At 52.6% G+C, this 14,343-nt stretch overlaps 2 protein-coding genes across 3 annotated transcripts; one reads left to right on the top strand and one right to left on the bottom strand.

Moving 5' to 3' along the window:
• The first annotated feature begins 1,116 nt into the window (after positions 1-1,116).
• MGST3 (microsomal glutathione S-transferase 3) lies at positions 1,117-6,138 on the top strand. 2 transcript variants are annotated; one of them, XM_063165223.1, is made up of 6 exons: positions 1,117-1,189; positions 3,262-3,385; positions 4,159-4,232; positions 4,836-4,893; positions 5,564-5,636; positions 5,928-6,138. In XM_063165223.1, exons 2-6 carry the CDS (start codon positions 3,269-3,271, stop codon positions 6,041-6,043), a joined length of 438 nt encoding a protein of 145 aa, XP_063021293.1. In that variant the 5' UTR covers positions 1,117-1,189; positions 3,262-3,268; the 3' UTR covers positions 6,044-6,138. The 2 variants fall into 2 exon arrangements, with proteins under 2 accessions (XP_063021293.1, XP_063021292.1); XM_063165222.1 differs by having other exon boundaries at positions 1,119-1,189; positions 3,265-3,385.
• Positions 6,139-6,346: 208 nt separating this feature from the next.
• ALDH9A1 (aldehyde dehydrogenase 9 family member A1) lies at positions 6,347-14,321 on the bottom strand. The gene is made up of 11 exons (XM_063165220.1): positions 14,113-14,321; positions 13,328-13,473; positions 12,117-12,246; positions 11,710-11,844; positions 11,058-11,254; positions 10,158-10,298; positions 9,312-9,500; positions 8,304-8,391; positions 7,853-7,994; positions 7,269-7,381; positions 6,347-7,168 (listed from the first exon to the last, which is right to left on the bottom strand). Exons 1-11 carry the CDS (start codon positions 14,303-14,305, stop codon positions 7,074-7,076), a joined length of 1,569 nt encoding a protein of 522 aa, XP_063021290.1. The 5' UTR covers positions 14,306-14,321; the 3' UTR covers positions 6,347-7,073.
• Positions 14,322-14,343: the final 22 nt, after the last annotated feature.

Here is a 14,343-nt window from a genome sequence, read left to right as displayed (position 1 = left end):
TTGTATGAACTGGAAAGTCAAGCTATGCTTTTGTGTCACACAACCCTAAAACTGGAATGTTTTATAAAGTAAAAATACTGCTTACATGCTCTCCAAATGTTCTTGGAAATGGGTTGTGTGTCCATACCAAAGTGTCAGAGTTGCATCCACAGGGAGATGTAAGATCCTTGTTACCACCGGCATTGGGAATTGCCAAGGGAAGTATCTGCTTACATGACTGTGAAAAATGTCAACCACTTGTTTTTAAATTTTTTAAAATGTATTAGTAATAAAATGGTTATAAAATAGTAATTTAATTAGAGTAATAATAATTTGGACAATTTGGATTAGGATAATATGAGACAATAGAAACAAAGAGTTACGGATGGTCCAGGTACCTCTTTCTGGGCAAAATAATCCCTAAAAAGGACCCACGTTAACAGAGCATTAACCCTTAAAAGCAACAGCCTGTTGCATATTCATATACCTCATACACAATGCATAAATTCCATTCAAACACAGGATTCTGTCTGGTCAGTGTCAACTTCTTCCTCTTAATCCTGACGGCGTCTTCAGGGCTGAGTGAGGCGGGAAGTTGTTCATTTTGATAATGGGGCAATAAATTCTCTTCCTCTGAAAGATTCAGGTGTCCTGTGGCTGCTACCTCGCTGCGAGTCCTTTCTTTAAAAAAAAATCTTACATAGCATAGTTTCTATGTTAGCATTTTGTTATAACCTATAGCTATATTTCACACACTACTTAAGAAAATTAATACAGCATCAATTTCTAACACAACACATATAATATTCATTTGAATATTGTTGAAAGCCAATCATAAAATACGCATTTTTCCCAGTGATCCAGCACAGCAGCTCCACGTGTGAACCACTCTGCAGGGTCTGCTGAGCTAACTGGGGAAACCAGGAGATTTCAGCAAGCACGGGGTCAACTACCAAACCCTGAGCCATTAAACCGTAGACTGCGAACGGGTAAAATGGCAGCAAGGGTGCGGGGGGAAGGCCGAGGCGACAGCGAAGCCCTCAGCAATCCCCACCCCCTCTGCCCCGGCAGCACGAGGCCGAGCGCGCCGGGCCGAGCGCGGGCCCCGCCTGCGGGCGCTGCTGCTGAGGGGACGGGCCCGGCACCGCCCCCGCCCCGGCTCCCTCCTCACCCCGGCTCCGGCCCGCCGCCGCTCCGCGCCGCGCTGAGGGTGAGTGCGGGCCGGGGGACAGCGGGTGCGCCCAGGGGCAGCTTGTCCTCGTGGAAAACGCCGTGGACAGCTCCCCGCCGGGAGAGGCTGCGGGGGAAGGGGGTGCGGGACGAGCAGGCCGGGCAGGGCTCGGCCCGGCCCCTTTTGGTCGCTCTGCCGGCTCGAAGGGCTGAGCTTAGATGGGCTAATCCAGTCCGAATCCACGCGTGGGGCTGCTCGAGGAGCCTTAAGACGCTTTGCTGACTCACAGCAGCAGTAGTGTTGTGGCAGAGTTGGGAAGGACCCTTTTCCTCCCGCTCCCAAATCTCGTGTCTGTGGCTCCCGATGGAAACATCGCAGGGTAAAAAGGGAGAAATTGAGTTTTGTGCACCGTGACAGCAAAGGCCTTGCGGCGGCGGGCAAAAGTTGTTGAAACGCTCCGGGCACCACAATCCGGAAAGGACCGTGGGAGTCCTGGTGACTTTGGAGTGATTTATGTGGCACTAAATTACCAGGGCAAAGGCTTGAGGTACACTTTGATATCAGTCGTGTAAGAGTAGGAGTTTTATGACACACCCGGTTTAATGCTTTGCCGTGCTCTTTGCTCCCAAGATAAACCCCCAGATTATAATTTCCTGCTGGAAGACAAAATGCCCGGTTCTCCAGCAACCTTGTAATTTGAAGGGGGAAATGTGACCACCAACCTGCTCTACATGTTTTATTTTCAGTATGTCACCTGTCAGGTGCCAACCTCAATTACAGGTGCATGCAGTTGGCTTTTCTTCATTACTTCAGGCTTTTAATATTCTTACTGATAATTGTTTACCTCACTTGCCATGGACAGAGCCAGCTGCTGTCTTCACCTTGCTCCATCAATGATAATCCTTTGCAAATGAGAAATAAAATCCTGTGGTCCCCAAAGATCCCTTGTGAGGGGTGCAAGAGGAAGGCTTTGCAGCAGTTCCCCGAGGTGTGGCCTGTTTTTCCCCACACTGACAGATTGTGCTGGTGGATCAGTGCAGGGAGGCACCAAAACCTCATTGCAAACATCGTGGAGGCACCAACTGGGGTTTGATTGGGAGAATTATCTCCGTGCCGGAGGGAGCTCTCTGCTGTCTTTTGCTGGGCTGTGTCATGCAGCTCCCTCCAGAGCGACCCAGACTGAGGTTTGGGGGTGTGCAGGATGGTTGTGGGGAAGGGCCCTTGTGTTCTCTGGCAGCAGAGGGGGAGCTGGAGTGAAGCAGGGCCGGCTTGTGGGGGCTGCTGAGCAGGGAAGAGTGAGAATGTGGAATGTGGGGCACCATGGCAGAGGCTGCAGGCTGCGCCTTCTGCCCCGTGCTTCTGTCCCAGGCCTGCATGAGGGAGCACAGAACCATTACACAAAAGCCACACAGGCCCTGGTGTCCCCTGGCCGCTGGTGCAGATGTCTGTAAATGCCAGAAGCTGTGTGTTGTTGGAGCTGTTCACCAGTTTGTGACTCTGAGAGGCTTCCTGGGAGCTGCAGGGCTGAGCATCAGTCATCTGGCCAGTGGCTCTACCCAAAAGTTCAATTATCGTTGCTGAGGTGCTGGGTTTGTTAGTATTTTATATGAGGATGACCTCATATAAATACAATATAAATGTAATTAATCACTGATGTAGCCCAGCTCCTTCCAGCTCAGGGGATTTCTGAGCCAGGTTCTAACTCCCAACTTACCTTTTACTCCCAGGACTCGCCCAATTTCGTGTTTAATTTGTGAGAAGTGCCTGCACTCACAATGTCCCTTGGCAAGGAGTTCCACAGGTGTGGTTCCCAGTGCATGAAGAAACATCTCTCTTTAGGGAACAGGCTGGAAATAAACTGACTTCATGTGGTGGCCCCTAGCTCTGGGGGTGGATAGACCTCTAGCTTAGGTGATTTTAAGCCTTGCTTGACAGGAACTATGCAGAGAACTCCTGCTTTGTGCAGGTACAGAGAGGTACAAAAAGTACAAATTCCTTCAGCCAGTCCCTGTGCTGGTAGCTCTTGGAGTCCAAGCTCAGCAATTCTTCCATGCACGTATTTCACGTGTTGCCACTTCCCCAAGCATTCACAGGCTCCTTTTCTCTGGCAGCAGCACCATGGCTGTTCTCTCCAAGGAGTATGGCTACGTCATTCTGACTGGGGCTGCCAGCTTTGTCATGGTCACACACCTCGCCCTCAATGTGAGCAACGCCCGCAAGAAGTACCGTGTGGAGGTGAGTGCTCTGTGGGGCATGGCAAGCTTGCTGACACCTTCATCAGTTTGGGGTGACTTGCTGACATGGCTCTCCAGAGAGCTGAACACAGTTTGGGATTTGGGGCATCAGGTGCCTGGCACCAAGCTGAAAGAGCTTGGCAGCACTGATGGGCAAGAAACTGCTCTGCCCTTTTTCCCTGCAAATGAGACTTGATGCAGCACTGGGGGAAAGGGGTGGTAGTGGCACAAAAGTGACAAGAGGCTTTCTCAAACTCAGCAGGAGCATGTGGGCGCTGTCACAGGTGACCACCTTTCAAGTGACCTTCCCTCAGCATCTGTTGGGGAGCCATTGTGGCAGGCAGAGCTGTGGGCTGGCTGGGGACAGCTGTGGGTCAGGCCCGTGGCATGCAGTGGCTGCTGTGCCACTTGGCTTCAGCACAAACCACTGCTCCTTTGCTCTTTCACCACTTCACTCATGGAAGTGACAGGCAGGGGTGAACAGGAGGGCAGCTCCAGCTGCCTGCTGGGGTGATCCCATTCCTGCTGCGTCAAGGCAGGATTGGAGCACGTGTGGCCAGTGTGTGTGGTGCACTGAGGGCTGGATTTGAGGCCCGGGGAAGCCTCTGCAGCCAGCAGCAGCTCCAGGAAGGCAGTGGCCTTGAACAGAGCCCCAGGGCAGGCACAGGCTCTAAGCTGCCATTGCAGGCTGGTCTTAGGCAGCTCTGGGCTCCTGGGGAGAGGAGCTGCAGGCCTCCCTTGCTGAAGCTTTGCTGCTGGTTTATTTTTTGGCAGTACCCAACCATGTACAGCACGGACCCTGAAAACGGGCAGATGTTCAACTGCATCCAGCGTGCGCACCAGAACACGTGAGTGACCCCTCTGAGCAGGGGCCTGGGGACACACAGGGCTGGGGACAGGGCCCCTGGCCCCAGAGGTGCTGCTGCCTCAGCCTGCAGAGCTCAGCAGGAAGGCTGTGCTGGCTCCTTCCTATGCATTAAACCTTGGGATGGTGCTGTGAAGTTGTCTCCTCTTCCCCAGTTCCCACCAGTTTGCTTCCATGGGTAGATGTTAAGATGTGAGGAATCTTGTTTCCAGAAGGTTCTGATTTGTTGTGCTGCCCAGGTCTCCCTGGGGAGAGGCCCAAGTCCACCCAGCTGCTGTGGACAGGTTGCAGCAGCACATCAGAGGGGTGCTGGGAAGCACAACTCCTGGGGAATGGTTAGAGTGGCTCAGAGAACAAAATGGAAAGGGTGGGTGGGTGTCCTGGGAGAGAGGCACAGGCTGGGAGGAAGCCCCTAAAATTGTGTGCTCACACCTCTTCTTTCCTCAGCCACAGTGCTGAGCACAGAGACTGGTGATGAGCCCAAAATGCCCTTGGCAGGGAATGTTTGCAGTTTCTGCCCTCTTGCAGTTTTGTCTTTGTAAGCAGCCTGAGCACAAACACAACCTCCCCTCACTTTTATTTTCAGATTGGAAGATTACCCTGCCTTCCTGTTCTTTTTAGGCACTAGTGGAATCTACCACCCGGTAAGTGATGCAGGACTGTGCTCTGGCTCCCTGACCTGGGTAAGGTGGGGGGCAGGAGGCCAAGACAGCCCCTTCAGTAGGCACATCACACTTAACAGCAGTGCCCCTTCTTAAAATGTAATTGTTGAAGGTCTCCTGCAGGAGAATCACAAGTAATAAACTCATTACGGCTGTTTCAGCTGTTAGAGCCCTTCCCCTAAATGTGCCTTGTTAGACAAAGCAAAGCATTTGCAGCCTCCAGTCACTGAGTGGGAAGAATCCTTCAGGCCAGTTTTTCCAAGCCCTGCCAAAGGAAGTCAACAAAAGCCTGGATTATTTTTAACTGAGAGATGCAGACAACTTGGGAGGAGATAGGCCAAATCCAGTAGCTCTGTCTTTGCCATCAAAAGACAAATTAGGTCTTTCCTGAAGACAGACTCCTTTTCCAAGAGGGAAGGAAGCAGTGTAAACACATCTGGCAAATGGGAGCCACATTGGAGTGAGCTCTAAATGAAGAGTCAAGGTGGAAGTTTGGAACACCTGCTGGAGGCAGTGGAGCAGCAGCTGCCTCCACCATCCTGCTCCTTGCTTTGGCTAAGAAGCCAGGGGTAAAATGAGATTGAGCCCCTGGTTGCCTGCACAACTTTGCTCAAGCCTCCAAAGCCTTTTAATTCTTCTCCTTTCTCTGCAGCGAGTGGCCACGGGGCTTGGCATGACCTGGGTCCTTGGGAGAATCATCTATGCCTATGGCTACTACACGGGAGGTAGGACTGTGCCCTGCAGCACACACTGTTGGCACTCTGGGCTCCTACAGTGACCTCAGCACTTTGCTCCCAGCCAGGTGTGGAGGAAAGGGTGCAGATCTACAGGCTGCCAGCACTGCAGCATGCTCTTCCTGCTCCTGGGAAGAGCTCTCCTCCAGCAGGAATGCCTACCCTAAGAGGCCTGAGCTGTTTTGCTCTTGGGGTTTCCCTTTAGTTCTGCTCCCTCTTCACTCTCCACGCTGGGCTAGTCTTTTAGTGAACTGACAAATTCTGATTTATTTTTTTTTCCAGAACCCAAAAACCGAAGGAGAGGGTCCTTTGCTTCCGTGGCACTCCTTGGGCTGGTGGGCACAGCTGTCTATGCAGTCTATGAGCAGCTGGGCTGCCAGTTCGTCTGCAGATGCTAAAGGGACTTCTCTGTTTTCTTTTAGAACACTTGGCTTCCTGTGGTGTTTTTCCTTTTCTTTCTCAATAAAAGGAAGTTGTCCATTCTTTATTTTCATTCTATAGTTACAGAGGGTTTTCTTAAGAAGCTCTGCAGAATGCTAGAACTACTCTGGTTTTGTGGGACTACAGAAATCTGTCTGTCAGGCAGAGATGTTCCTTCTAGCTTTTATGATTTTAGTGATCAAAAAGCCACCTTGCAGCTCATTTAACTCATACAGCAACAACCCCATTTCTGGACCCCTCAATTAATGTCACACTGAGAATTTGTTCCAGAGTGAGTATTTATTTGATTGCTAAAAAAGACATAAGAAAACAATTGAAGTTGTTGCTTCATCATGTGTATAAAGAACAGTAAGTTTACAGGAAGGAAGCGAGATAGCTTTCACTATTCCATGCTGGAGCTCACCCCCACTCTTGTGTGGAGGTGATTCCCAAGGCCATGCCTGGCCCCGGCAGCATCAGCCAACTCTCCCCACAATGTGAGTAAGGTACAGATAGAAAAAATCAAAACTGAAGGTTACCAAGGGTTTAGAGGGAATAAACAATGATGCAATTAAGGCTTTTATGGGGTTACAGAATAGACAGAGTCAGGATAGCTAGAGGATATAATTGTGTCCTAGAGCTCAAACCTGCATTGATGTAGGGTCCTAAGCCAGAAGTGAAGCTGATAGAGGGTGGAAGGCAATGGGAATGAAGGCACACAGCCTGGGAAGTCTGGCCACTGCCAAGCCTCTGGTAACACTCTGTGGCTGCAGGAGCTGCTGCCCAAAGCCAGATTGGTGCCTCCTGCTCTGAGCCTCCCTCTGCCCAGCAGAGCTGAGCCCTGTGTGTCCAACCCCCCCTGCAGGAGCAGGGTGGTTAAACGCTGCTCCCGCTCAGCTTCCCCCTGGACACTGACAACTGTAGGTACTCTATTGCTGGGTACATGATCCACATCTCTGGCTGGCAGCGAGGAGCTGCCTGATGCTGCCCTGACAGGCCCCAGAGGCACTAAAACACCGACTCCACATCCCCCATCTCCACACAGACAGTCTTCAGCTGCGAGTAGTACTCGATGGCTGCCCGGCCGTTCTCCCTGCCAAATCCTGCGGGGAAGAGCTGCAGTGAGGACACAGCTCCAGCAGTGCCAGTGGCCACACAGCCCCTGGAGCTGGCAGGAACCAGGGGAGGGCACACAGAGCTCACCTGAGGACTTGTATCCCCCAAAAGGCAGCTCCACTGGGCTGACGTTGTAGTTGTTGATGAAGCACATCCCAGCCTTGAGAGCAGCCACTACCCTGTGAGCCTTCTGGATATCCCTGCAGGAAAAGGGCAAATTCAGCTGGACCCCCTCCTTCCCTGCCAGGCAACACCCACTGCAGAAAGGCCAGCAGGGATTTCTGGAGTCCAGCCTGCCCTACTCTGCCTTTGCCTGCTCCAAGGAGGCAGCACCACTTCCCAAGGATGCTCCAAGTGCATTCAGTTCCAGAGGGCAGGACAAGGACACCAGCAATACAGAGTGGGGCAAGTAGCCAACAGCAGCACAGCAGGCTCCTGATGCATGCTGCAGGGGCAGGAAGGCAGGCAGCAGGCCAAGCCAGGCTGGGAGGAACCCAAGGGACAGCTGGGCCCACCCAGCACTTGAGGGAAAAAAGGGAGATGTGCAGTCATTTACAGATTTCCTTTTTGGCAATCCCTTGCCTCAGCTTTTCTGGAAGCCTGCAAGAGGAGCAGCAAATCACTGCAGTATTTCAGTCCCCAGAACGATTCCAAACACTGCCCAGTCATACCTGGTGAAGACACCACCTGCCAGGCCAAATTTAGTGGCGTTGGCTCTCTCCAGAACCTCCTCCTCCGTGTCAAAGGGCAGGATGGCCATGACAGGCCCAAAGATCTCCTCCTTCACACACGTCATGTCATCCTTGCAGTTCCCTGGAAGCGTGGCAGAGCACAAGGGCTTCAGGAGGAAGAGCAGCAGCACAGCCTGTGCACTCAGCAACCCACACAGCCTTGGAGACAGCCCCCAGCATGGCAGAGCAGCCAGGCACACCCTGCACCCCAAAAGCACCAACAGCACAGATTTCCCTGCATGCAGTTCTTGGAAGCCTCAGCTCTCTCTAGGACCCCCATCCAAGTGTCCATCCACGCTGGGGCCATCACAGAACCAGGTTACAAAGCTGAACTCATTTCTCAGGAGAAATCCCACAGCATCCATGGTACCATGGCTGAGATGGAGCCTACCTAGCACACAGGGCCTCATGTAGTAGCCATTCTTCAGCTTCGGGTCATCTGGCACGTACAGGTCCCCACCACACAGCACCTCTGCCCCCTGCAAAAGAGCCAAGAGAGGAAGGCATGCAGGCACATCCAGGAGCATCCTGCCCAGCTCTGGCTGGCCCCTGGCCTATCCCAGCAGGCTCTGCTCAAACATTTGTCCCCATCTTTCTTTGAGTCCCTGTTATGTACTGAAATCCTGCAATCAGGTGTACCCAGAGCCTTCTCCCCTCCAGGCTAAACCACCCCAGCTCTCAGCCTTTCCTCACTTGTTTTTCCTGTACTGAGGATTCCAGAGCTTGAAGTGGTGTCTCAGCAGAGCAGGTCAGAGGGGCAGAATTCCCCCTCATCTGCTGCCCACACTGCTTTGGATGTAGCCCAGGGCACTGGGGGTTTCTGGGTGACAGCACACATGGCTGGGGCATGTCCAGCCTCTCATCCACCAGTCCCTCCTTGCAGGAAGTCCTTCCCTGCTCCATCTGCTCATCCCTCAGCCTAGATTGGTAGCAGGGGTTGCTTTGACCCAGGTGCAGCACCCTGTACTGGGCTCAAATTCACCTCTCTGTCCTCCATGTGCCTTAACACAACTTCCAGGAGGATCTGTTCCATGATCTTTACACAGTCACAGCAGTGAAGCTGATGGGTCTGGAATTCCCAGGCTCTTGTCCACCCTCCTTTTAGAAAATGGGTGTTTTTCCTTCTCCGGTTGCTTGGGACTTCACCTATATCTCAAAGGTGACTTCTCAAATATCATGGAAAATGGCTCAGCAACGACATCAGCCAATTCTCTGAGGACCCAGGGATGCCTCCCAGCAGATCCCACAGACTTCTGTATCTAGCGGTCCAACACACCCACTGAGTAAACCAAAAACAACCAAATAACCCAGCTTAACTGGGGAGGCACAGGGCAGGAGGGCAGCTGGCAGTGTGTCTGTCCAACAGGAGAGACATTTCAGGGCAGCATCACGACCTCACCTGCTCCTTTGCCTGCTTGATGAAGCCCTGCACACGATTCAGGTGGGGCCGGTTGATGAGGGCTCCCATCCGCGTGTCCTCCAGAAGAGGGTCCCCAATTTTGATTTTCTGGGTGCGTTTCACCACCTCCTTTGTGAAGGTATCCAGGATCTTCCTCTCCACAAACACCCTGGTGCCATTGCAGCACACCTGGGACACAGGACAGGCAGCTCAGAATAGAAAACACAGCACTCCACAGTCCTTCCCTGCTTGGAAGAGGCTTCTGGAAAAGCTCCTTGTCCTTTGGGGACAAGGAACACAAGGAGATCACCCTGGGGCTGTGACTGCACTCAACAGTCCTCGCTGGACACCGTGGTTCTGATGCCACCAGGTGGCAAAAACGCATCAGGTCACCAGCAGCAAAGACCTTGAGCTGACTCCTGAATTCCTAGAAATTACCCTGCTGAGCAAATTTGCCAACAGGATCACACAAAGCCTGCAGCACAGGGGGATATCCCGAATTTGGGAAGGACAGAAGCCTGTCCTCAGGCTCAGCACACCAGGCTGGAACCTGCTGCTCCTCCAGGGGACACCAGCACAGCTTCTCCTGAGCTGTGAGTGCCACACGGGTGCCCAGGGCACAGGAGCAGCTGTGCTGAGCTGGGTGCTTGGTGCCAGGGAAGGACAGGACACTGGCTAAGTGTGCCCTGTGGCTAAGGCACACTCTGCTGGGACACCCTGGCTCCTTCCCAGGGCACGCTTTGTGACACTGCCCAGGGAAAGGTGTGGCAGGATGGGAGCCCCAGGGCACCCCTCACTTACAGGAGCTCACGGGCTGGCCCCACCCTGCCCCACAGACACACACACCTCGCCCTGAGTCAGGAAGTTGGCCATGAGGGCTCCCTTCACAGCATTCTCCAGGTCAGCATCTGAGAAGATGATGAGGGGGGATTTGCCCCCCAGCTCCAGGGTGACTGGCTTTATCCCTTTAGCTGCCATCTCCATGATCTGAGGGGAACAAGGACACAAGAGACAAGTGATCCACTGGCCAAGGGGAGGCTGGGGGGCAGAGGCAAGAGAGACACAAAGGGCTAATCACCAACAAGAGAAGCAGCACAAAGGGCAAGATGGGCTCCCTAGATGTGGTGAGTTCAGATGAGGACAGCCACAGAGGATCTGGGGGTACAGATAAAGCCAACAAAACCTGGAGAGGCATTTGCAGGAAGTCTCATGCTCAGTGTAAGCTGCGGGCAGCTTTAGCTGCCATCTGTCACTGCAACCCACAGGTATACACACATAGGGAGCATTCATGGGACATTTCCCCTCCTTCAACTCAGAATTTATTCCCAAAAGTCTTTCTTTTATTTTGGAATAATAAACTGAGGGTGAGAAACTCACAGAAACTATCCCCTTGCTTAAAAACAGTAGGTAGCATGCAGCTTTAGTGCTTTATAGCAGCCAGAACCACATTTTTCTAGTGCTGCTGTTTCATGTACTCTCCTCCCAACATCAACACCCACCTGAGCAGCTCAGAGACTTCACTGCAAACAGGGGCTAAGCAAGTGAAGCTGTCCAAGGGGTCCACTCTTCCAAGCTCATGCCCAGCAGGTTAACTGGATCCCCAGCATGACCCTCTATGTGCTGCAAGCTCCTTGCCCAGCCCCAAAAATGCTGCCACACTCACAAGCCCCATGCAGAAAAGCTCAAGGAGGTATCAACTACAGACTGATTGTAGTTGATACAACCCTTGTCTCAAGGTGTCTTTACCTTCATGCCGGTTGGCACACTGCCAGTGAAAGAGATTTTGGCCACATCTGGGTGCTGGCAGAGGAGCTGGCCCGTGGCAGCCCCACCCTGCACCACGTTGAAGAGCCCCTTGGGCACTCCAGCCTCTGTGAAGATCTCTGCCAGCCTCACCACAGAAATAGGGGTGAAGGGTGAAGGCTTGAAGACCATCGCATTGCCTAAGGGAACCCAGACACAGGCGAGGTGGGGTTAACACCCAAACTGCTTCAGGGAAGAAACAACAACAATCCCCACCCCACACTGTGAGTTTGTCTCAACAGAGCCCAGAAGCTTCCCCCAGGAGAGGAGGAAACACCTTCAGTTGATCACTGCTGCTGGGGAGAGGCTGGGGGAGATGGCGCTGCTGGTCTTGCCCTGCAGACACTCCCAGAGACCTTCCCCATCTGGTACAAAGCCAAGCTATTGTGTTTCTCTGGATGCACTCCTAACCTCTCAACATCTGACATGTTCCTCCTTGCATTCCCCTTCCCTTTCTGCCAGAGGAACTGCCTGAACATTCTGCTAATCCTTCAACACTTCAAGGCAATCATAGACTTCATCCCAGAGATCACTGTGCCCCACAGGATCACTCGGCTTTGAGGACACACTGGGGTGGGCAGAAAGGCTCCATTACCACAAGCCAAGGCGGGGCCAGACTTCCAGCAGGCAATCTGGAAAGGGTAATTCCAGGCTCCAATGCCAACACACACCCCAAGGGGTTCTCTCCGAGTGTACCCAAAGGATCCCCCTGGAAGCTGGATGTGTTCACCTGCAAAGAAACAGCCAGAGGGTAGAAAAGAGCAAAGTCCCTTCTTGTCTGGTCAGAGCCCCAGGGGTCAGGTCTGGCTTTGCCTGGGAGCAGAGACACAGTTTTACCCCAGCAAGCTCACAGAAGGTGTGTGAGTGCTTTCAGAACCCTTCCAAGCTCTTTAGGAATGGCCCATCTCTCAGGGAAATCAGCAGCAAAGATGGCTTTGTGCCACTGGAGTTAGCAGGGAAGGTGGGACAGAGAGCAAAGAGCAAACTGCAGTAACTCCTCACCCGCCAGAGATCCTGCCAGCCCTGCGTAATACTCCAGGCACTGCCAGGATATGTCGATGTCCACTCTGGCCTCAAAGATGGATTTCCCATTGTTGATGGTCTCCATGGTGGCAATTTCCTCCCTCTGCTCCTGTGAGCAGCACAGGACAGAGACAACATGTTAGAGAAGCTGAGCAGAACACCACAAGGAGACAGCACACAAATCCCAAACGAGATCCTGCCATGAGAAACGGTCGTCTCCAAAAGGGACATTCCCAACTGCTGTTTATCAATGTCCCCATGGTGACTGAGTGCAGGGCAATGTCAGAGGGAAAGCTGCAGGGGCTCACTGCTGGTCCAGTCTTGTTCAACATCCCTGTTTATCTAAAAGATGAACAAACATGAACTTAGAGAAGCCGTCTGGCAAACAATGATAGAATTCGCAGAACTGAACTGGGAAGAGCAAACAGCAAGGTCAGGATGGAACCAGAGGCCAGTGAAGAGGGACAAAGCAATGCAGCTGGGAGATATCCTTTAACAGAAATGTCACCCTGCTCTGGAAGTCTGGAAAAAGCAAAAGTTTGGCATAAAGGAAAGTTTTCTCATGACTTATACACACTGGGGAAGGTCTGGGTTCTTACAGATGTGTAAGAACTTAATGGAGATTAACTTGATGGAGATTAACTCTGAAGCCCAAGGACCTGTTATCTTAGAAAGGAGTCTGAGTTAAACCTCACTTATGTGCATCCTCCCGTGTGTATTATCTGACAGATAAAAAACCAGTACTCCTACTTTCTCTTATTGCCAGGACACATTCCAGTCATGTAACAACAGCCTCCGACAAGCCAAAAGTTCAGCCATGCCAGTTATGCAACTTCAGCTCTGAAACTGTGTGCACTGAAATTTAATCTTTGCAGCTGTTAAAAGAACCACAAAGCCTGCAAGATGCCAAATGGGCCGCTTCAGTTTTATGCTGTCTAACAGAATTCAGCTGAGAAAGCACACAGTGGCCTTGAATCCAGTGATAAGGCCAAAGCTGCAGGCACGGATGCTGACTCCAGTGATAAGAGCAAAGCCCTGCCTGAGACAGCCTCCTGTCTCTTCTGGCCAAAGGTGGGTTTTAACTCCTGAGCAACTCCTGGAGCTCTGCAAGTCCTGCTGAAGCCCCCAAGAGCCACAATAAGCCACAAGGAAGCTCAGAGACAGAACCACCCCTGTCCCTTCCAACATACCCGAATAATTCTGGCAGCCTCCAGCATCACTCGGCACCGCTCCATGCCTGACATCTGACTCCATATTTTAAAGGCAGCTTTTGCACTCTGCACAGCCAGATCTACTTCCTTCTCCCCAGAGCAGGGCAGCTTGCACAGCACACGACCTGGGCACATTTTTGAACAGGGAATAAATGAGATGGAAATCTCAGAAAAGGGGTCCAGAATGTGGTTTACTTGCACCAGACCCCAGATACTTCAGTCAAGCCAATTACACCAGGCACAGAATTTCCCACTGAAACCCACTGATTTGTAATCAAAATTCAGCCAGAGAAGAGGTGCTGCAATTCAGCCGGTTCCAATTAAAAGAGCTGACATTGCCCACAGTCGTGTTCTGGTTACTAATTACCTCCAGTTGCTACAAAATCTCTGGCTTTTCCAGTTGAGTTTGTTACACTTCCACCACCCTCTTCAAGGCTCTCGTTACACATTTCCCCAGGAGGGTTAAACGCTTAGAAACGATTCTGCTGAACGCTACACACCGATAACTACAATGACATAACTACAGAGATATTTAAATGGGGGAGGTTTGCCAAAATCGGGCAGTGACAGAGCGAGAGCTGATTTCTGCACGAAGAACGATGATGGCCAAACACTGAGGCAGAGCTCCGCCACTGCAGCAGCGGTGGCCGAGGGGCAGCAGGACACCGCATATGTGACACCCGGGTGAGCTGGGGGAAGCCGAGGACACCGGGCCCTACAGGCACAGAGCTCTCCCAGCCCCCGGAGCTTTCCCCGGTCGGTACCTGTGGCCGGCTCGAACACCTCCTCCAGCTGCCCGCCGTCGGCGGGCTGGACGCGGGCTCCCGCGCGGTAGTTGAGGGGCTGCTGCACGGTGAGGGTGCCGGTGGCGGAGCTCATGGCGGCGAGGCCGGGAGCGACTGAGCGCAGCCGGGGGAGCTGGAGGAGGAGGCTGGGGAGCCGGGAGCGTGCCAACATCGGCGGGACGGATCCCGTGAGGCGCCGCGGCCGGGAAG

Source organism: Melospiza melodia, chromosome 11 (assembly GCF_035770615.1).
Source record: "Melospiza melodia melodia isolate bMelMel2 chromosome 11, bMelMel2.pri, whole genome shotgun sequence".
Taxonomy (NCBI): Eukaryota; Metazoa; Chordata; class Aves; order Passeriformes; family Passerellidae; genus Melospiza; species Melospiza melodia.
The sequence above is the reverse complement of the archived record's forward strand: the minus strand, read 5'-3'. Positions and strand labels throughout refer to the sequence as shown.

Excerpts from the sequence above, each read along its gene's own strand:
- MGST3 (XM_063165223.1), top strand. The coding sequence starts at position 3,269 with ATGGCTGTTCTCTCCAAGGAGTATGGCTACGTCATTCTGACTGGGGCT. Across the intron at positions 4,233-4,835 it reads CAGCGTGCGCACCAGAACAC|ATTGGAAGATTACCCTGCCT; the intron begins GTGAGTGACCCC and ends TTTTATTTTCAG. Across the intron at positions 5,637-5,927 it reads CTATGGCTACTACACGGGAG|AACCCAAAAACCGAAGGAGA; the intron begins GTAGGACTGTGC and ends TTTTTTTTCCAG.
- ALDH9A1 (XM_063165220.1), bottom strand. The coding sequence starts at position 14,305 with ATGTTGGCACGCTCCCGGCTCCCCAGCCTCCTCCTCCAGCTCCCCCGG. Across the intron at positions 13,474-14,112 it reads GGTGTTCGAGCCGGCCACAG|GTCGTGTGCTGTGCAAGCTG; the intron begins GTACCGACCGGG and ends AAATGTGCCCAG. Across the intron at positions 7,382-7,852 it reads GCAGGTGGTGTCTTCACCAG|GGATATCCAGAAGGCTCACA; the intron begins GTATGACTGGGC and ends CTTTTCCTGCAG.